This window comes from Callorhinus ursinus, unplaced genomic scaffold (genome assembly GCF_003265705.2).
Source record: "Callorhinus ursinus isolate GAN/ISIS: 27379988/994484 unplaced genomic scaffold, GSC_fseal_2.0 scaffold62, whole genome shotgun sequence".
NCBI lineage: Eukaryota > Metazoa > Chordata > Mammalia > Carnivora > Otariidae > Callorhinus > Callorhinus ursinus.
In genome coordinates, this window is record NW_027397124.1 from 8,077,789 (window position 1) to 8,100,600 (window position 22,812).

At 36.6% G+C, this 22,812-nt stretch overlaps 1 protein-coding gene across 2 annotated transcripts in view; it reads left to right on the forward strand.

Annotated features, from left to right (window-relative positions):
* MPP7 (MAGUK p55 scaffold protein 7) overlaps positions 1-22,812 on the forward strand; it is a 288,302-nt gene that overhangs the window by 181,090 nt on the left and 84,400 nt on the right. For both annotated transcript variants that reach the window (XM_025885841.2, XM_073885448.1), the window contains exons 6-8: positions 4,643-4,774; positions 20,509-20,590; positions 21,152-21,237. In XM_025885841.2, coding sequence (XP_025741626.1) covers positions 4,643-4,774; positions 20,509-20,590; positions 21,152-21,237 — 300 coding nt within the window. The remainder of the gene's footprint in view (positions 1-4,642; positions 4,775-20,508; positions 20,591-21,151; positions 21,238-22,812) is intronic.

Sequence of the window (22,812 nt, forward strand, 5' to 3'; positions counted from 1 at the left end):
AAATATATTTGTAAAGCAAAACTATTAAAGAATTAGGAACTCAATATCTATGAATCTTAAAAATGTATTTTGGAATCCAGACATGGAGATGAATACAAAGCTAAAGAGGAAAAATACATAGCTGCTGCTGTTAGTATTGCCTATCAACTATGATAATTATTTTATTTTAAAAGATGTTTATTAGTGATCTCTATTAGTCTTATCTATGTGCAAGATAGTTATCATAGATACCCAGATAGTGAACATTTCTGATGTTTTTCATTCAACTCTATATAGATCCATATCCCATCCACTGTCTATTCCTATCTTCCTGTCTGAAAAACTTCATATACCATTTTTTGTAGTGCAAGTTTCCTGGTGATGAATTCCTTCAACTTTTTTATGTCTTTAAAAAGTCTTCATTATCCCTTCATTATTAAAAGATATTTTTGCTGGGTATAGAATTTTAGGTTGCCAGTTTTCTTTAAGTATTTAAAAGATGTTGCTCTTTTATCTTGAAGCTCGTATTGTTTCTGATGTGTGTTGTCATTTTAAGCTTTTTTCTTTGGCTGATTTTAAGATTTTTTCTTTCTCACTGGTCTTAAGCAATTTGGTGTTATTTCTTTTTATGTTTTTTTTCTGTTTTTTGTGCTTGGATATGTTGAACTTCTTGGACCTAGGGGCTTTTTCTCCCCCCAATCAAATTTGCAATATTTTATGCCATATTTCTTCAAATATTTTTTTTTAACACCACTCCTTTCTTTGGAGATGCCAATTAGGTGTATATAAGTTGTCCCATAGCCCAATAATGTTCCGTTCATAATTTTTTACTATATTTTCTCTTTGTGTTGTTTCATTTTAGGTAGTTTATAAATTGCTTTAACTATAAGCGTTAATCTCATTCAGTGTACTTTTTAAAAAATTTCATACATTGTATCTTTTATCTCTAGAAGTTTGACTTGAATCTTTCTTATATATGGCAGGTCTCATTTTCAGTGTTTTCTCTAGCTTTTTAAGCATTTGGAATACAGGTATAGTAATTGTTTTAATTTTCTTGTCTGCAATCTCTCTGTAATTTCAGGATTTGGTTCTATATAATTCTGTCAGCTGTGTAATTTTCAGAGTTTAGCTCTATGGTGTTATGTTGTTCATTATGAGTAGTATTTTCTTCTGTCTTTACATGCCTCATAACTTTTGTCAGTAATTGATTGGCTCTCAGTCATTATGAGTTTTACTGTGTTTGATGCTGGATATTTTCATATTTTTATAGTGATATTCTTGAGTTTTTTTTTCTGTTATATAATTAAGTTATATGGAAATATTTTGGTCCTTCAGAGGCTTGCTTTTAAGCTTTGTTAGGTGAGATCTTAGCATTGTTTAATCTTGGATTAAGTATTTCCTCCTGTTAAGACAATATCCCTTGTTAACTGTCCTCAGTGCCTTGTGAATGCCAAGCTTTTCCCCTCTGACTGAAGGAAACAGGAGCTATTCCTGCCCTGTGTGAGCTTTGGGGATTGTTCCCTGTAATGCACAGTTTCTTAACCTTGGAACTATTAACATTATGGAGCTTGAAAATTATTGGGGGGAGGGGGCGTGAAGGGCAGGGAACTGCCCTGTATGCTGTCAGATGTTTAGGAGCATCCCTGGCCTCAAACTGGATGGCAGTAGCACCCTCCACACTGTGACAACCCAAAATGTCTCCAGACATTGCCAAATGGCTGTTGGGGAGTAAAATTGTTCTCAGCTGATAACCACTGCTCTAATCCTTTCTGGTAGTTTTTTTGTATGCACACTCAAAGGGGGGCCTCCTGCAGATCTCCAGAGCCCTGTGCCTGTCACCATCTTTTCTTTCATACTCTGAGAACTTTAGTTCCTTGACCTCCCAACATTCCTCACTGTGTTGTCTCAACTTACGGAGACCAGTGGGTTCTGCCTGGGTACCTTCTCCCCCTACACGGCCAGGAAACTCTGGCCTCACAAGGCTCACATTTGTTTCCTGTCTCTCAGTGATCACTGTCCTTAATTGTCTGATGTCCAGTGTCTTCCCAAACCATTGTTGCATCTTTTGTTTTTGTTTTGTTTGTTATTTTTTTTCAAGTGGGATCCCTATTAACTTCATCTTGGCTCTCATCCTCATTCCTGAATGGTATTTTTGCTGCATACACAATTCTGGGCTGGCTGTTATTATTTTTTTTTTTTAAGCACTTTCAAGGTATTTAACTGGCTTCTGGTTTCCATTATGGCTAATCACTCAGCTCTCAGTCATATTTTTTTTCTGATATTTTTAAGATCCCCCTGTCTTTGGTGTTCTGTAGTTTCACTACGATATGTATCTAATCTTGGATTTCTTTTTATTGTTCCTGCTTCCTAATGGATATATTGGGTTTCCTGAATCTTCAGGCTCGGTCTCTCATCAGTTGTCAAAAATTTACAGCTATTATCTCTTCAGATATTTGTTCATCTTGAGGCTGTTCATTCCTTTGCTCTGAAACTCTTGTCAGATACAAAAAGCACCAGCCCCCAAGGAAAAAACAATTAAACTCATTAAAATTTGGATTTCTTGTTGAGCAAAAAACACTAATAAGAAAGCAAAAGGGAAGCTACCAAATGAGAGAAGACATTTGTGGCATATGTAACTAACAAAGGCTTGGGTCCAGTATATTAAAGAATTCTTACATATCAATAAGAAAAAGACAGATGGAATAGAAAACTGTGTGAGGATCTTGAGTAGGCATCTCACAAAAAAAGCGATCATTGGTTATAAGAAATACGAAATTTCAATCCCAAGGAGATACCGCTGCCAGATTGAAACTAGTAATGTAAAATGTTGGGGATCATGGGATATAACTAGAACTCATGGAAGCTGTTGGTAGGAGTAGAACTGGGACAGCCACTTTGAAAAATTGTTCATCTTGTATCTAGTAATGTTGAATATACTTAGAAACCCACAACCCAGACTTTTCTCTCTTAAATATACTTGACCTTTGAACAATCCAGGGATTAGGGTCACTGACTCCCTGCATGGTTAGAAATTTGTGTGTAAGGAGGGCACGTGTTGTGATGAGCACTGGGTGTTATACACAACTAATGAATCATTGAATACTACATCAGAAACTAACGATGTACTATATGTTGGCTAACCGAACATAATTTAAAAAAAAAAAAGAAATTTGCGTATAACTTTTGACTCCCAAAAACTTAACTACGGATAGCCAACTGTTGACTGGAAGCCTTAACAATAGCAAATAGTTGATATTGATGACACATATTTTGTATGTTATGTGTATTATATACTGTGCTCTTCCAGTAAATGAGATAAAATGTTAAGAAAATTATAAGGAAAAGAAAACACATTTATAAGACTGTATTGTATTTTTCAAAAAAATACCTGGATACAAATGGACTCATGCTGTTCAAACCCACGTTGTTCAACGGCCAACCGTACTTAACCCCAATTGTGTGTGTGTGCGCGCATGTGTGCGCGTGTGCGCATGCGTATTAAAAGATGAGAAATATTTATAGCAGCGCTATTTATAATAGCCAAGAACTGAAAACATCCTAAATGTTCCTCAAAGGCATAGTGGGCAAAGAAACTGTAAGATATTCATATCTTGCGGAAAAAAAGACCACAGGTGAATGCAGCTGGACCATTGAGAGGCTATTACAGTTCTCCAGGTAAAACACGACAACATCGATGTCTCTGAACTTTTCCTATAAAAATGGTCTGTTGCTCCTACTCCATTTTGCTCTCGTAGCATGATGGCAGTGATGGACAACACATCCATGAATGAAGACTGGGTGACAGGACCATTTCCTTTACAAAAACAGCTGGCATCGTTTGCCAGCTTCTGGTCTAGAGCTGAGAGAAGACAACATATTTAGGGTATATTTTGCAAGTAGATTTAACAGGATATGGATTGGGTGTTCAGGAGTGTAGGGTGGAGGAGAGATTTGTTTCAGGGATGATTTCTAGGCTTCTGGCTAGAGTAATTTACAGACTGTGGTGGTAGTGATTAGGGAACAAATTAGATAAAAGTCTAAAACCCTCTCCTAAAATAGTCGTGATATGTCCAGGTTTGAGAGTTACTTTGGTCATTGGTCTATAATGACAATGTGACAGTGTTTTGTGGAGATTTACCACCATGACAGTCATGACTAGAAAAACTTTCATTATACACAAACTAGTTATCTTATTACACAAAAAATGAAAAGGTGAGAAAACCAGAAAAGAAGGAAAGTTAGTCATTATCGGTCGGCTTTTTGTGTGTTTTCTGCTAACAGGAGGAAGGGAAGAATACAGTTCCCTCAGATTCCTACTGGCTGATCAACAGTGTACCTATAGCCTCATTTTCTAGTAAAAGTAAGAATCCCCACCCCGTCCCCAGCTGCTACCCTTATAATGATGAACCAGAAAATATACAGGTGAGAGGACTTTTATGCGGATTCTTGTCCTGTATTAGTGGCATTGGGGATGGGGATGGCAGCCAAATAGTGCCGCCTCCTCCTGTCCTACATTCTCCCATTTCTAAGATCCTCCTTTTCAAGTAGTTGCCTATCACCATTCTTACGTCAAGATTATAACACCAGTTTGATTTTCTTTATAGTTGGATGTGCTTGGGATTTTATATTTGATTAATTTTTTTCCAAATGTTGACTTTGATAGGCTTTGCTCTCTGTACATGATACTGTGGCTCAGAAGAATTATGATCCTGTATTACCTCCGATGCCTGATGATATTGACGATGAAGAAGACTCAGTAAAAATCATTCGTCTGGTCAAAAATAGAGAACCACTGGTGAGTTGTAGTGTACATTTTGTGCTCAGATACGAGTAAATATCATGATAAAACCAAATCTTATGGGGACATACCATTTATGCCTCTCTTTGAAACATAATTTTTCTATGTTGTCAAACTTTAGAGCATTCATGTCTAAAAAATATTATTTAGAAAAATGAAAAAAAGCTAAGTAAAATGACAAGCATTCTCTTGGTTATACATAGCAATAATTTGTAAGATGTGATGTTGACATTTATAAAAGAAAGCATAACATGTGCCAGTCACAGCTGATTTAAGACTAAATGGTGCAACTAGAAATAATTGCTTATGGCTTTTCTAGAAAGCTGATTTATTTTAAAGTAATGAGGAGAAGCTTACCAAATATCTGTTATTTCAAAATGTAAATGTACCCATTTATTTTAGCACCAGAATTTATACAATGTCAGATTACATCAAGGGGTTTATGGGGGGCAGAACGATGCCCAGTGATGTCATGTCCTAATCTTCAGAACCTGTGAGATACTACTTTAAATAGCAAAGTCATGATTTGGTAAGAGTCTTGAGATGGGAAGATTATCCTGGTTTAGATGGTGGGTCTAGTGTCATCACAAGGGTTTTTACTGAGGTGGAAAGGGGAGGCAGGGAGTCAGAGCTGCAAAAGGAGACATGATGACTAAAGCAAAGGTTGATGTTGCCATGAGCCAAGGAATGCCAGAAGTTTCTAGAAACTGGAAAAAGTTCAAGGATCAGATTCTCTCCTAGATCCTCCAGAAGGAACGCAGCCTTGCTGACACCTTGATTTTAGCCCCAGGACACTCGTTTTGACCCTCCGACTTCCAGAACTGTAAGATAATAAATTTGTGTTGGTTTAAGTCACTACCTTTGTGTGGTGCATTTGTCTCAGCAATAGGATATGAGTACAGAGTGTATCCATATTTTGATGAAACTACGTTCAGAAGAAAAATAGATTTTATCATCTAGCAGTTTATTTTAAATGTGTTGTGGCTCATTTTGTCTACTTAAGACATTTTTGTGTTCTTAAAGCAAATATCAGTGGATAATGCAATACTTGCTGGGCATTATGTGAGGTACTTTACGTACATTATATTTAATCCTCATAGTACGTGTCTTTTTCCATTTTTATAGACTAAGAATATGCAAAGAAGCAAAGCAACTTACCTAAGTATCACAGCTAATGAGGGGTAGAACTAAGGTCCAAATTTGGCTTTTTACCTTCCAATACTAGTTTTTTCTTCTATACCATATTGTGTCTTTATACTTTTACCTTTTAGGTGGTTTTCATATTTTGCTTTATTTAAGGACAACTTTGGCACCTTGATAAATGCATTGGACACTCTTGCCCAGAAAAATACACAGATAAATTTGCACGTCATCTAAGGGAATTTTTGAGCCCTTGAAGCTCATCTGTGGATATTCTAGGACTCCCTATATTCCTGGCTAAGACTGTTTAATATAAACTCTGTACTGGTAACCTAAATATGTCTTGGTATTTATTATGAAGGTGACATACTTAGTAAGGCTAGACGGTATGCAGTTGGGATGTAGAAAGATGTATCTCAGGGCCTATTGCCATAAAGTGATTCCTTCTTGTTGGCTTCTGTGCATCCCTCAGTAAGAAATACGTTTTCTGTTTTGACAAATTCAGGCTCTTAGATAATCGAAAGGCTGACCATCTTGAGGAGTTCAGTAATTCCTTAAATCATTTCTTTGATCAGTCATAGTTTTCCCAGGGGCGGCAAGGTTTTGGGTGTGTTGGTTTGGTGAGCTAACATTTAAACCACCATCTGCGACATGTTAAGTCCTGAGCCTCTCCTGATCAAATAAGATCTTTAGATATACAGTGCAAGAGGAGGGGAAGCACAAAATACCCCAGGATGTTATTTAGGGGGGGCAGAAGTACTATAAGTTCAGTTAGCAAGAATAGAAGGAAATGCATGGGAATAAAAATTTCAAGTTTCCCTATGGTTGTATGGAGCCTGTGGGGCTATGCAGGTGCTAAGAAGAGGCTAGAAATTGAATTGTTAGGGTGAGGAGCTTGGTTGGCTCAGTCAGTTGAGTCAGTCAGTTGAGACTCTTGATTTTGGTTGGCTCAGTCAGTTGAGTCAGTCAGTTGAGGCTCTTGATTTTGGCTTAGGTCATAATCTCAGAGTTGTGGAGCTTGCTTGGGATTCTCTCTCTCTCCCTCTCTTCCTCTGCCCCCCCCCAAATAAATAAATAATATATTAATAAATTAATTAAAATAAATTTAAAAATTATTTCTCTTAAGCATGCGAATGTTTTCCAGATTTGTAACATTTGTATATTCTGGGGATATCTTAAATATTTCTTGGAGTTGTTCAGTTTTCTTATTCCTGTACCATGGTATAATTTGGCAATTTTGTATGTACTTGGTAGCATTTTCCTTTCTACTTCCCCTTAAATGATAAAATTTAAAATTTTTAATTTTAAATTAAATTTTTAATTCCATTGCATTTTTATCCATTATTTTTATTCTGCTTTTTGCCTGTTTTTACATGAATTAAAAAATTTTTCTGTTTCTCCATTATTTAAAAGTAAATTAATAATAAAAAAATTTTCCCCCCAAACTTATGCAATTAACTTCTTTAAACTCTAGGTTTATTTTTTTATACTAATATTCCATATATAAGGCAATTTCAAGGACTTTTACGTTATTTTACTTTAAAAAATTAGTCACTGGTCGTTTGTCTTCCTAGTGAGCCACAATTTGCATGTTTTTTTGTTCAAGGAGCTATATTGAAAAAAAAATAAAAACTTCAAATAGAAAACAACATCTACATGGAATGAAGAAATCCCCCAAATTATTTGTTAGGATTCCTGAGAAAAGTATTAAGATTTCAGATGTCATTTCAACCTTGGAATATGAAATCAAGGAAGGCGAATTACTTGTCTTGAATATTAGTTTGATAGTTATTGTAAAGTAGGAGTATTGGGTGAATAAACTTAAAGTTTAAAAAATGAACTAGTCAGAAAAGTAGAAAATAGTCATTTTCAACAAACTTGTCATTTTACATTTGTCAAATATCATTTGTCATTTTGGAGAGGTTATTGGAAAAAGCCACAACCACCAAAGGGGTAGGGGGTGGGGAGGGAGAAGCAGAAACAGGGAGAAGATTAAGTCTGAGGCATCCTTAGGAGAATGAATCCAAGCGGTTAAGAATCAAATAGTTAAGATGAGGAAAGCCAAGCTGAGATAAAATTCTAGTGATTGGATGGTCAGTAAATTTTTGGCAAATGATTCAGGAGGAAAGGCCATAAGATTTAGCAGTCAATGGGTTAGTTTATCAGTGTTACTTAAGCATGTGATTTTGGGGGCGCCTGGGTGGCTCAGTTGGTTAAGCATCTGACTCTTGATTTCAGCTCAGGTCATGGTCTCAGGGTCCTGGGATCGTGCCCCACATCGGCTCCGTGCTTGGGAGGGAGTCTGCTTGAGGAATCTCTCCTTCTCCCTCTGTCCCTCCCCTGCGCACTCACTCCTGCTATGCACTCACTCTCTCTCAAATAAATAAACCTTTTTTAAAAAATGTAATTTTGTGTGTTAGACTGAGTTATAATGCAGTGCAATAAATACCAAGCTTGCATTAGATGACCTAAGTGGGAGGCATTATGCTGTCACTTATTTGCTCTATATCCTTATAGGAACAGGTCACTTAGCCTCTCAGCCTGAGGTTCCTTATTAGATAATCAGGAGATATGCCTCTTCAAGAGTGTTTTGAATATCAACTAGCATAATGTATTTGAAATGTTTTGTAAGTTTTTATGCATTATGCACGCATTATATCAGTGTTACACAGAATGATGATAAGGTAGGAGCTCTAGATGACAGTTGTTGAAGGAGAGGACCATTTCCAGGAAAAGAGGCAGTGAACACAGATCATGTAGACATTTGCCATGGAAAGGTGAGGGGGTGATAATTTGAGGGAAGGGATGATGAATGAACTGAGAGAAGGAGAGTTTAAAAACACTGGTCAGGATGCAGGGAGCAGAGTTATCCTCCCTTCCAGTGAATATGGAATAATTTGTAACTGTTTTATCCAGAAGTAATGAATAATAAATATTAATTTTTAGGCAGGCTTAAGAAAATGACTTTCTATTAGTGAGTGAGTGGATTATAATCCCGATTTTCAGTTTCTGGCATGGGTTGTCCTTGATTCTTTTAGAATGGTGGTGCTCAAACTTTTTTTTAAGATTTTTTTTTAGATGTCTCTGATATTCTTGATGCAAATGTTCAGTAGATGATACTTGAAACCGTTTTGATTTCAAAGGTTCAGCCTGAAATCACCTGTGCTGCCAGCTGAAGGAGAAGGTCCTAGAATATTGGCAGTATTGTAGGAGATGCAGTTTTTATGTAGGACATTGTGATAACTCAATCTCAGCAGTCCTCTTTTGTAAACCATTTTACAGCAGTAATGAGACATATTTAAGCAGAATTTTAACTTCTCAATCTAACCTGAAGTTCTCTATATTCTGTGTTTTGTCAAAATCACATAGAATAATGGGATGCCTGCGTAGCTCAGTTGGTGGAGCATCCAACTCTTGACTTCGGCCCAGGTCATGATCTCAGGGTCATGAGACTGAGCCCTGTGTAGGGCTCTATGCTGAGTGTGGAGCCTGCTTGAGATTGTCTCTCTCCCTCTCTTTCTCTCTCTCTCAAAAATCACATAGAATAAATTCAGAATATATAAGAAAATATGTAAGTACTAAAACATTAGATACAATTTTAATTCATTTTGCCTTTGCTACATGTGCCATTGGACTGTAGACTTTTGTATAATATGACATGTAATGTGCTCTGTTTTATTGAGTTTTGATCTTATTTTCATGCAAGTACATTCCACTAGGAATACCTCAAAGAATTGTGATAATAGGGGTTTGGAAAGCAATATGGAAATAGAAATCTTCAAGAATGAAGGGATCAAAATGAAGATTGAGTCAAGTGCTGGTATCATGTAGAAAGTGAGAGATTATTTCTCAGGGTCCATAGTTCACCCTCCAGGGATAGGTAAAATCAGCAGATAGCAAGCACTTCTGTTTCAAGATTCCTATCTATAACAGAGTAACCCTTCAGTGTTGGAGTGCTCATCTTTATCTATACATTCTAGAAATTATTTCATCCAGTCCATAGCTTTAAAAATAATCTGTGTGTCAGTGCCTCCCAGGTCTCTCTTTTTTCCAGATCTTTTTTCTGAGTTTCAAATTTGCATATCCATCTGTGTACTTGATATCTCCATTGGAATGTCTAATGGACAGCTCTGTCTTGACATGTCCAAAAGTAAACTGATCTTTGTCCCCAAATCCGTTCCCCTTCTAGGATTCCTCCTCTTCGTTGATTACAATCCCATCTTCCTAATTGCTCAGCCAAAAACCAGAGTCAATCTTTGATACCTTTCTTCTTTCATGTCCCATTTCCAGTCCATTGGGAATTCTTTAGGCTCTACCAATAATATATCCAGACTATTCATCACTTCCCCTCCTGCCAGTCAGATCCAAGCCTTCTTCATCTTTACCCTGGAGTATTCTAACAACCTCCAGTTTGTTTCCTTGCTTTAGCTTTACATTCCTTCACCCTTAACACAGTAAGTGGAGTGAGCCTGTTAGATTATAGCACTTTTGCTGTTCAGGTTCTCCCTGTTTCTTTCAGAATAAAATCCAGAGCCCTCACGAGGATCTACATGATCTGGCTCTCTGTTAACCATCTGATCTCAGCTCCTACTGCTTCTCCCTTTTTACTTTACTCCAGCCATACTGACTTTTTTGCTCTTCCTTGATCATTCTATTCGTAGCCCCATCTCAATACCTTTGTGCTGTTTTCATCTATTCTTTCCCTTTGGCTAACTCCTTCATCTTTTTTTTTTTTTCTTTTTTTAAGAGAGGGAAAGGGGAGGGGCAGAGAAAGAGAGAATCTTAAGCAGGCTCCGTGATCAGCACAAAGCCTCTTGCAGGGCTCCATCTCACAACCCTGAGATCATGATCTGAGTGGTGGACCCGCACACCCTTTCCTTCATCTCCTTTTTATCTTTCTTTACTCAGTGTCATCTTCTCATTGGGGTGTGTCTTTACACTGTCTTTACATTGTCTTTCTTCTCCCTGCCCTGGCACTCCTGATGTTTCTCATGCTGCCCTCTCTCATACTCATAGTGTTTACTACATTCTAACACACTATATATCTCATTATTTCATCTTTTGTTTATTGTCCTTCTCCCTTGTTAGATGTAAGCTCCACGAGGGGACAGAAATGCTTAGTTTGTTTCACCACTGTATTACAAGCTCTTGGAACAGAACCTGGCATAGAGTAGGTTCTCAATAAATATTTGTCAACTTCATTGAGTCAGAGAATAAGTCAAAAGGACTAGCAGTAAGGCGCGCCTGGGTGGCCCAGTCAGTTAAGTGCCTGCCTTCAGCTCAGGTCATGATCCCAGGCTCCTGGGATCAAGTCCCACATCAGGCTCCCTGTTCAGCAGGGAGTCTGCTTCTCCCTCTCCCTCTGACCCTCCCCCTGCTTGTGTGCTCAATCTCAAGTAAATAAAATCTTAAAAAAAAAAAAAAAAGACCTAGCAGTAAGCACAACAAACTGAATGGTCCTACATTAAAAAATAGTAAAATTCATAGTGAAGAAAAAGATTTATTCCAGTTACTTAATTCTATGTTACAAACCACCCCAAATTTTGTGGCTAAAACAATAATATATTATTATATTTCATAGTTTTAGAGATTGATAGGCTCAGTAGGTGGTTCTTAGAGTCCTTCACATGTACAGTCAGATGGTGGCTGAGACTGGAGTCATCATCTCTGAACTTCATTCCTATGACTGATGCCTGGATTGGGTTGGCTGGAAAGTTGGGGGCTGATCAGGCATCTCTTTCTAGGTTGTATCTCCATTTGGCTAGTGTGGGCTTCCTCACAGCTTGGCAGGAATCATGGTTTCTTATGGTGTCTGACTTCCCAAAGAGCCAGTATTTCAAGAGGCCCAGGATGCAGCTGCAAGTCTTCTCATAGCCTTAAATGCCTTAAAACCATTTTTACCACTTGATATGAGAATATGGCATGCACATACAAAAAAGGAAGAAATTGTTGATCTCCATCATAGACAAACTACTGCAAGGATAATGAACTTATAAATTTTTGAATAAAAGGTTATAGAAAGATACAGGGTAAGCAGGCTCAGACATTAAGTGTCTGCCTTTGGCTCAGGTCATGATCCCAGGGTCCTGGGGTTGAGCCCCGCTTCAGGGTCCCTGCTCGGCGGGAAGCCTGCTTCCCCCTCTCCCACTCCCCCTGCTTGTGTTCCCTCTCTCGCTGTGTCTCTTTTGTCAAATAAATAAATAAAATCTTAAAAAATAAGTAAAAATAAAAATAAGCAATTCTGATGACTTTGCCTTAGATAAGTCCTGACTTTACTGCACACTAATTTTCTGATCTTAGACAAATTATAACCATTTGTGATTACTTTCTTGTCTATAAAGTATGGATAAATAGAGACTTGGGTTCAAGATGGCAGTGTAGGAAGATCCCTCCCATGTATACAACAAATATACAACTGCATATAGAATAATTTGAAAAAGACCAGAAAACTGGATGAACAGAGCCTCTACAATAAAGGGCAAAAAGAACAGCATTGAAATGGGTAGGAGAGGCAGAGACACCATCTTGCCAGAAACAACCCACTGTACGTTCAGTGATCACAGTCAAGGAGGATCTCAAAAATACAGAAGTTTTCCCTGAGTGAGGGGTTTGCATTCCACGTCAGGCACCAAAAACCCTTAGATCCTGAATGAGAAAGATGAGGCCTCTAAATGCCAGACTTTGAAAACCAACAGAGATTATGTTCAGGAAAACCATGGAACTATAGGGAATGGAGAACTTGCTCTTAAGGGTTCATTTGCAGACTCACTCACCAAGAGACCCAGCACAAAAACACCAATTTGAAAAGCACCTAGACCATATGTGAAGGAGACCCACTTACTAATCTTAAAATGCTTGCCAGAGAGGCCGGAAACTTTTGGAACTTTTCCCAGGGATGGAGACACTGGCCGGTGCCATACTTGTGACTTTATCTACCTTATTAAAGTTGGTGAGCGTGGGAGTCATTTGGAAACTATTCCTCTAATCTGCTAGAGATGGGGGATGTGCCCAGCTGAGAATCCTGCCAACCCCCACACTGCAGTTGTGCATCCCGGCTGGGCCAGGCAACAGCCCTGCCCATCCCTTTGCCACAGTGCAGCCTTGTGCCACTCAGTGCAGCCATGCATTACACCCAGGCTGGGCACTACCCTATATACCGCTGCGTCAAAAACATAGCCCTGCCACAGCAAAGACTCATGCATCCCATACAGGGAATTCTTCTTGAGCACCTAGCTCTGTTCAGAGGGGATTGAGTTTCTGGGCCATATGACATCTCCTTTGCAAGGTCACTCCTTCAATACTAGGAGAGGTGATTAATTTACCTAGTACATATAAACAGAGAGTCAGACAAAAATGAGACATAGGAAAATGTTCCAAACGAAACAGGATAAAACATTAGAAAATGACATTGATGAAATGAAAATAAGCAGTGTATCTGATAAAGAATTCAAAGTCATGGTCATAAAGATGCTTGCTGAACTCAGAAGAAAATTGGATGAACATAGATCCTCAACAAAGAGAAAATATAACAAAATTCCAAACAGAAGGTACAGAGCTGAACAATACAGTAATTGAACTGAAAAATACACTAGAGCAGTTCAACAGACTGGATGAGGCCAAAGATCAGGTCAGCAAGCTGGAAGAAAAAGCAATAGAAGTCACCCAGAAAGAACAGCAAAAAAGAAAAAAAGAATGAAAAAAAATGATAATTTTTTTTGTTTCTTTTTTTTTTTTTAAGATTTTATTTATTTGACAGAGAGAGACACAGTGAGAGAGGGAATACAAGCAGGGGGAGTGGGAGAGAGAGAAGCAGGCTTCCCGCGGAGCAGGGAGCCTGATGTGGGGCTCGATCCCAGGACCCTGGGATCATGACCTGAGCTGAAGGCAGACGCTTAACGACTGAGCCACCCAGGCACCCCAAAATGAAGATAATTTAAGGAACCTTTGAATCCACATCAAGTGGAATAACATTCACATTGTAGGGTTCCAAATACAAGATAGACAGGGCCAGAAAACTTATTTGAAGAAATAATGGCTGAAAACTTTTCTAATCTAGAGAAGAAAGTAGACCTACAGATTCATAAAGCCCAGAGAGTTCCAAATAAGAAGAACCCAAAGAGATCCATACCAGGACACATTATAATTAAAATGGTAAATAGGACAATCTTAAAAGCTGCAAGAGAAAAACAACTTATATATCAAGGGAAACCCCATAAGACTATGAGCAGATTTTTCAGCAGAAACTTTGCAGGCCAGAAGAGAGTGGCATGACATATTCAAAGTGCTGAAAGGAGAAAACGTCTAACCTAGAAGTCTTCACTGGTAAGTTTAGTACTCAGGTTTGAAGGAGAGATTAAAAGTTTTATAGATAAGCAAACACAGAAGTGGTTCATCATCACTAAACTGGCTCTATCAGAAATATTAAAGGGACGTCTCTCTAAACTGAAAAAAAAAATGGAACTAATTAATAATAAGAAAGCATATGAAAGTAAAAGTGTCACTGGAAAAGGTAAATATATGGTAAAGATAGTGGATCAACCACTAATAAGGCAAGTGTGAAGGTCAAAATACAAAAATAGTAAAATTAAAACTACAGTGATTAGTTAAGAGAGGCACAAAGTAAAAAGGTGTAAAGTGTGACATAAGAAATATAAAACATGGGAAGCAGGAAGAAAAAATGTAAGGTTTTGGAATATGTTCAACTTAAGTTGCTGTCAACTCAAAACAGACCATTATATACACAGGAAGTTATAGGTGAACTTAGGAAAATTTATACTAAATACACAAAAGAAAATGAGAAAGGAATCTAAACAATATAAAAGGAAACCATTGAACCAGAAGGGAAGAGAGAGAACAGAGGGAACCAAGAAAACAGCCAGAGAACAATTAACAAAATGACAGTAAGTATGTACCTATCAATAATTACTTTAAATGAACTAAATATTCCAGTCAAAAGACACAAAGTGGTTGAATGGATTAAAAAAAAAAAAAAGACACATCTATATGCTCCCTATAATAAGAGACTCACTTCAGAAGTAAGGACATATATAAACTGAAACAGAAAGAATGGAAAAAGATATTCCATGCAAATGGAAACAAAAAGCTGGTGTAGCTATACTTATAGCAGACAAAATAGACTTTAAAACAAAAACAACTATAGTAATAAGAAAGGGCATTACATAACGAAAAGGGTAATCCAACAAGAAGACATAACTTTTGTAAATATATATGCACCAAATACAGAGAGACCAAGATATATAAAGCAAATATTACAGACCTAAAGGGAGAAATTGACAGTAATACAGTAATAGTAGGGATCTTTTAACACCCCACTTACATCAATGGATACATCATCCAGACAGAAAGTCCATGAGGAAACAGTGGCTTTGAACAATACATTAGACCAGACAGACTTAATAGATATGTACAGAACATTCCATCCAAAAAGAACAGAATACACATGCTTCTGAACTGCACATAGACTAGTCTCCAGGAAGATCATGTTAGGGCACAAAACTAGTCTCAATAAATTCAAGAAGATGAAATATCAAGCATCTTAACCCACAATGGTATAAAACTACAAATCAATTACAAGAAGAAAATTGGGAAAACCCCCAAAATATGGAGATCAAACAATATGCTATTGAACAATCAATGGGTCACTGAAGAAAACAAAGAGGAAATTAAAATTACCTAGGGACAAAATAGGAACACTACAAATCCAAATTTTTAAAATCAGCAAAAGTGATTCTAAAAGGGAAACTCATAGCAATACAGGCCTACCTTAAGTAAATCTCAAATAATCTAATTTTACACAAGAGGGAAGTCCAAAATTAGTAGAGGGAAAGAAATAATAAAGATCACATCAGGGGTGCCTGGGTGGCTCAATCGGTTAAGCGTCTGCCTTTGGCTCAGGTCATGATCCCAGGGTCCTGGGATGGAGTCCCGCATTGGGCTCCCTGCTCGGCAGAGAGCCTACTTCTCCCTCTGCCTGCCGCATTGCCTACTTGTGCTCTCTCTCTGTCAAATAAATAAATAAAATCTTAAAAAAAATAAAGATCAGAGCAGAAATAAATGAAAGAGACAAAACAATAGAAAAGGTCAATGAAACTAAGAGCTGGTTCTTTGAAAAGATAAAGCAACTTGACAAACCTTTGGCCAGACTCTTCAAGAAAAAGGATTCAAGTAAAATGAGAAATGAAAGAGAAGTTACAACTGACATCACTGAAATATGAAGAATCATGAGACTATGAACAATTATAGGCCAACAAATTGGACAACCTAGAAGAAATGGATAAATTCCTAGAAAGGTAAAATTTATAAAAAACATAAAATTTATAAAGAAATAGAAAATCTGAATAGACCAGTTACTAGCAAGGATATTGAATTAATAATCAGAATTTCCCAAAAGTCCAGGACCAATGGTTTCACAGACGAATTTTATCAAACATTCAGAGATTTAATACATATCCTTTTAAAACTCTTACAAAAATATTGAATGGGAGGGAGCACTTCATTAGTTTTGAAGCATTACCCTGATACCAAAACTAGACAAGACTACCACATATACACAGAAAGTTACAGGCCAGTATCATTGATGACACTGATGAAAAAATTCTCAACAAAATATTAGCAAACCGAGTTCAATAATACATTAAACAGCTCATAAACCACAATCAAGTGGGATTTAGTCCAGGAATCCAAGGATGGTTCAGTGCCCACAGATCAATCAACACCACATTAACAAAATGAAGGATAAAAATCATATCTTAATAGATGCAGAAAAATCATTTGACAAAATTCAACATCCATTTATATGATCCATACTCAACAAAGTGAGTAAAGATAATAAAGGCCATATATGACAGACCCACAGCTAACATCATACTCAATGGTAAAAAGCTGGCAGTTTTTCTCTAAGATCAGAAACAAGAAGAGAATTGCACACTCTTGCCACTTCCATTCAACACAGTACTGGAAGTCCTAGCCACAGCAATTAAGCAAGAGAAAGAAATAGAAGACACCCATGGGAGGAAGAACTAAAACTATCACTATTCACAGTTGACACAATACTATATATAGAAAATCCAAAAGACTACCAAAACTGTTAAAACGAATAGATGGATTTAGTAAAGTAGGAGGATACAATATTAATATAACAAATCTGGCATTTCTATACACGAATAATGAGTTATCAGAGAGAGGAATTAAGAAAACAATCTCATTTAAAAGTGCACCAAAAAGAATAAAATACCTAGGAATAAATTTAACCAAGGAAGTGAAAGATCTGTATACTGAAAACCATGGCATTGATGAAAAATTAAAGAAGACACAAATAAATGGAAAGATAGTTCATGGGCATGGATTGGAAGAATTAATATTGTTAAAATGTCCATACTATGCAAAGCAATCTGCAGATTCATTGCAGTCCCCTCTCAAAATTCCAAGGACATTTTTCATGGAACTAGAACAAAAATTCTAAAATTTGTATGGAACCAAGGAAGATCCCAAATAGCCAAAGTAATCTTGAGAAAGAAGAACAAAGTTTGAGGCTTCATGCTCCTTGATTTGAAATTATACTACAAAGCTATACTAATCAGAACAGTTTGGTATGGGCATAAGAACAGACATGCTGATCAATGGAACCGAATTGAGAGCCCAAAATTAAACCCACACATAATATGGACAATTAATTTCTAACAAAAGAGCCAATAACATACAAATGGAGAAGGGAAAGTCTCCAATAAATGGTATTGGGAAAAACTGAACAGCCACATGCAGAAGAATGAAACTTGACCACTGTCTTGCACTATACACAAAAATTAACTCATAATGCATTAAAGACTTGAACGTAAGACCTGAAACTGTAAAATTCCTAAAAGAAGAAAACATAACTGGTAAGCTCCTCGACATGTGTCTTAGCAGTATTTTTGTAGATCTGACTCCAAAGGCAGGGGAAACAAAAATAAACAAATTGGACTACATCAAACTTCTGCAGCAAATCATCGAAATGAAAAGATAATCTACTGAATAGAAGATTTTTGCAAATCATATATCTGATAAGGGATAATGTGCAAAATATATCAAGAACTTATACAACTCAATAAATAAATAAATAAATAAAACAAAACCCCAAACAACTCAATTAAAAAATGGGCAGAGGATCTGAATAGACACTTTTCCAGAGAAGACATCCAGATGGCCAATAGGCACGTGAAAAGATGCTCAACATCAATAATTATTAGGTAAATGCAAATCAAAACTGCATTTGACGTGTCACCTCACGTCAGTTAGAATGGGTATTATCAAAAAGACAATATAACAAGTGTTGGTGAGGATATGGAGAAAAGGAAACCCTTGTACACTGTTTATGGGAATGTAAATTAGTGCAGCCACTATGAAAAACAGTATGGAGACTTCTCCATACTGTTAAAAAAATTAAGACTAGAACTACTATATGATCCATCTATTCCACTTCTGGCTATTATCTGAGGAATGTAAAAATACTGACTTGAAAAGATACATGCCCTGGGCGCCTGAGTGGCTCATTTGGTTAGGCGTCTGCCTTCAGCACAGGTCATGATCCTGGGGTCCTGGGATTTTGTCCCGCATTAGGCTCCCTGCTCAGTGGGGAGTCTGCTTCTCCCTCTACCCCTCCCCCCTACTCGTGATCACTCTCTCTCTCTCATTAATAAATAAAATATTAAAAAAAAAAAAGATATATGCCCCCCTGTATTCATTGTAACATTATATCAATAGCCATGACCTGGAAAGAACCTAAGTGTCTATTGGTAGATGAAGAGGTGGAGAAGATGTGGTGTGTGTGTACACACACACACACACACACACACACACACACACACACACGGAATATTACCCTGCCATTAAAAATGAATGAAATCTTGCCATTTGTGATAACATGGAGAGACCTTGAAGGTATTATACTAATGAAAGAAGTTAGAGGATGACAAATACCATATAATTTTATTCATATGTAAAGTCTAGAAAACAAATGAACAAACAAAACAAACTCATAGATATAGACAACTGATTGGTGGCTACCAGAAGGTTGGTGGGGGGCAAAATGGGTGAACAGGGTCAATTATATGGTTATGGGTGGTAACTAGACTTCTGCTGGTGATCTCTGTAGTGCATACGGGTGTCGAATTGTAATGGTGTATAACTGAAAGTCATATAATGTTACATGCCAATTTTACCTCAATTAAAAAAAGGAAAATACGGGGAAAAAAAAAGAACGCTCTAAAAAAATGGGCAATTAATCTTAAATTAGGTCACCAGACCCTTCTGCCATTAGGCATACTTTGATGGGTAGGTTTGAGATATTGTTAAGGCAAATGAAAGTTTATTTAATCACACTAGTTCTATTAAAAATATTACATTTCTAGTCATCTTGGCTATAAGTAAACTGTTTAAATAAAGGCAGAACTTACCATTAATGGTAAGTTAATGATGGGTCTTTATAGGTTTGGTGTTTATGATTGTGGAGAGATGCTCATTTAAGTCTTTGGACTTGAACGGACATGCTTGGTGATAAAAAATGTCACAAAATCATCTGATCACTTAATTATTTTTTAAAAACCGTTATTAGATATGTATTTGATAGCTATCTTATAAAATATACTTATTACAAATGTATTCCTAATTTTGTTTACATACCTATTTTTTAATGATACACACGTGTTTATTGACATGTGAGCAAATTTGATTTTCAGGGTGAATTCTGCCACCACCTAATGTGCATCTTTTTAGCTGTGTGATGCCATTGTAGAATGCTTTCCTACACCAATACCAGTTTCTTAGAATCAAAGTCATAAAAAGGTGTTCAAAGTAACCATTTGTGCCTGATGTTCTTATAAAGCAGCATTCAGTTAATTTGTTTCTGAACATCCATAAATGAAGAATTTCTGGACTCTTTTTGAAATTGTTTCCTAATCTTATGCCAAAATGTTAGTTCTCTTTGTACTAAGTACAGTCCTAGTACATAAAGACCTTGGAGTAACAGATCTTTCTTCCATTAGTTTATCTTAGCATTAGGTAAGGAATAGGACTAATTTCGGAGTTTAAGTCTTTTTTTTTTTTTCTCTTTATCATTATGGCTGAGTTCCTTTACCATAATGGTGTAATAAAGGATCACTAAACTAAAAGCCAGATGACTTGGGTTTTAGTTTTCTAATTTATATAAGATTTTTGTATTCACTTAATCTCAGTGTAGCCCACCTTCTTCATGGGGTATTATAAAGACAGATGAACAAATGCTGTCAAGGGGCAAAAACAAATCATAATTCAAATACAAGGTATTATAATGGAAAGAAGATATTTGTATTTTCCATTGTGTTGAAGAGGTTAAAGATTTGAAAATTCCTTAAATGTTGTGATGAAAACCGTAGATGATGTGTCTGATAGAAAATCTGTCCCAAGTCAGGAGTGTTTGTAAGACACCTGCCTTGTACCTTTAATTTTTTGTAATTGTTTTCACTTTTTCCAGGTAAATGTCCTTATTTCTGCTCCCTTTCGGACCACCCAATGCACAGCTTTACCCACAAGTACTTTTTTTTTGTTTTCCTTCAAAGGGAGCTACCATTAAGAAAGATGAGCAGACTGGGGCCATCATTGTGGCTAGAATCATGAGGGGAGGAGCTGCAGATAGAAGTGGTAAGGATTAAAAAAAAAAAAGTGGTAAGGGTTTCAACAGTAGGCTTGTGGACAAGCCATGTTGCGTTTCATGGGCAACATTTCCAACATGTAATTAAGAGGATAACAATCTTTTGATGTAATACATCAAAACAGTGAGATATTTTTCTCTGTGTTGAACTGTGGGAACCTATTGAAATAAACGATACATCTCACTCTACAATCTCAGTTTACATGGGCTCCCAGAGTTACATTAAGATCTGTTTCAAATGTTTCTGATTTGAAAAGTACTACTGCATGTGTGCAGCCTTTGAAACAAAATAAAAATTCTTTTATTAGGTGAAAATAATATACATTTCTAGACAAAGACTGGGATGCAGATGTCCTTTCTTTGCCGGCATTATAACATGGTAGTCTTGGATTCACTGCTGTTTAGAGGCACAGAATCCGAAACCTGAGAAGCCTAAAGGTCTCCGCAAATGTATTAAGGGAATGAAACAAAGCTTTGAGTATGGACACGATTGCAAATTGCGGTTCTTTTGTAGGTAACTCTGCTAATTTACCAAATTTGCTACTTCTCAGGTCTCATTCATGTTGGTGATGAACTTAGGGAAGTGAATGGGATTCCAGTAGAGGATAAAAGGCCTGAGGAAATAATTCAGATTCTGGTAAGCTGAAAATATATTTTAAAATTGCAATAAAAAATGAAATTGAATCAGTATGTTTCAGACTTGGTTATAAATATAGGATTTGGATTTAGCTGTCTAGAGTTGTAATCCCAGCTTCATTACTTAATCCCTGTATGTCCTTGGAAAATAACCTTAATCTTTGCATTACCTGTGTTTTCATTTACAAAATGAAAACAAGAAGAGGTAAGTACCTCACGGCAGTGTTTTGAGGATTAAATGAGCTAATGTATGTAAAGAGTTTATTACAGGGCCTGTTCCAAATAGGTACTTAATAGGTGGCATCTACTCTGTTGTTCATGAAGCATTTTTCTTTTCCCTTCTCCCATCGACATGGCCAGACTATAGGCTGTGCTTTCTAGGTATCTATAGCAGTGAAACTAATTTAGATGTCTTGTGAAATCTAAAACGGAACAAAATTATTTTAGGCCTTGACGGTATTAATTCTCCAGTTCATTTGTAAGGATTAAATGAGGGAGACTGTCTCTATTAATGTATGAAAACAAAAACATACAGAAATAGAATTTAGTATCTTCAAACAGACCCTTGTATATATGAAAATTTAGTACATGATTAAGATGGCATTTTAAATCCATGGGAAAACAGTGAAGTCATTTCATAAATGGTACTGGATAAATTGATGATTCAGTTTTAAATAACAGAGTCAGTCCCTATTTTACACTATACCCAAAACAAATCCCAATGAATTAAATGTTTTTAAAAAATCAAAAAAATAAAGGAAGACTTTTTAAACTTGATGTGAAATTCAAATAGAAAAATAACTGAGGCGATTGTAAGAATTAAAAACTTTATAGGAAAAGATGCCATATGTAACCTGAAAGACACATGGCACTTAGGAAAAATATTGTCCATATATATGAGAGAAGGTATTTTAATGTGTAGAGAGTTCATAAAAATCAATAAGAGAAAAAATATTTATAGAAAAATTTACAAAAGAAGACATGACTGAAAAATATTGGATTGGAGGGATTTGAAAGCTTGATAATGGCTAGAGTCAGCAGATTCTAGGCACGTAGCTCTACTCATATGTTTCCAGTGGTGGAATGCATTAATAGATCCTGTTGCGATGGCTATCTGAAACCATCAAAATTTTAAATTTATATAGCAAGAAGGTTGCATTGATTGACTAATCATTCATCCACATGATGGCAGTCACAATGGCTGGTAGACCTATATGACTTAGTAATACTAGTAATTCTTACAGTGGTTGAGCCCTTAATGACCTTTTTCTAAGGGCTTTGCACACATTAACACACACACACACACACACACACACACACACAAACTAGTAGACTGGAAAGAGGTCATAGAGAAGACTTGCTTTCTCTCTACCTATGCAGTTCGGTGTTATATGAATTCTTAATACGATTTGTCAGTTGTTTTATGATAAGTAATAACAGTGATATTACCCTTTTGAAATCAATCCTGTTATAAAATTCTGATATTTATACTGTTAAAGCCCCATTTTACTTGAGTCTTTGTGCTGTTCTGGAGCTGCTCCTTACATTTGCAAGAGCTGATTCTATGCAGCTTTTC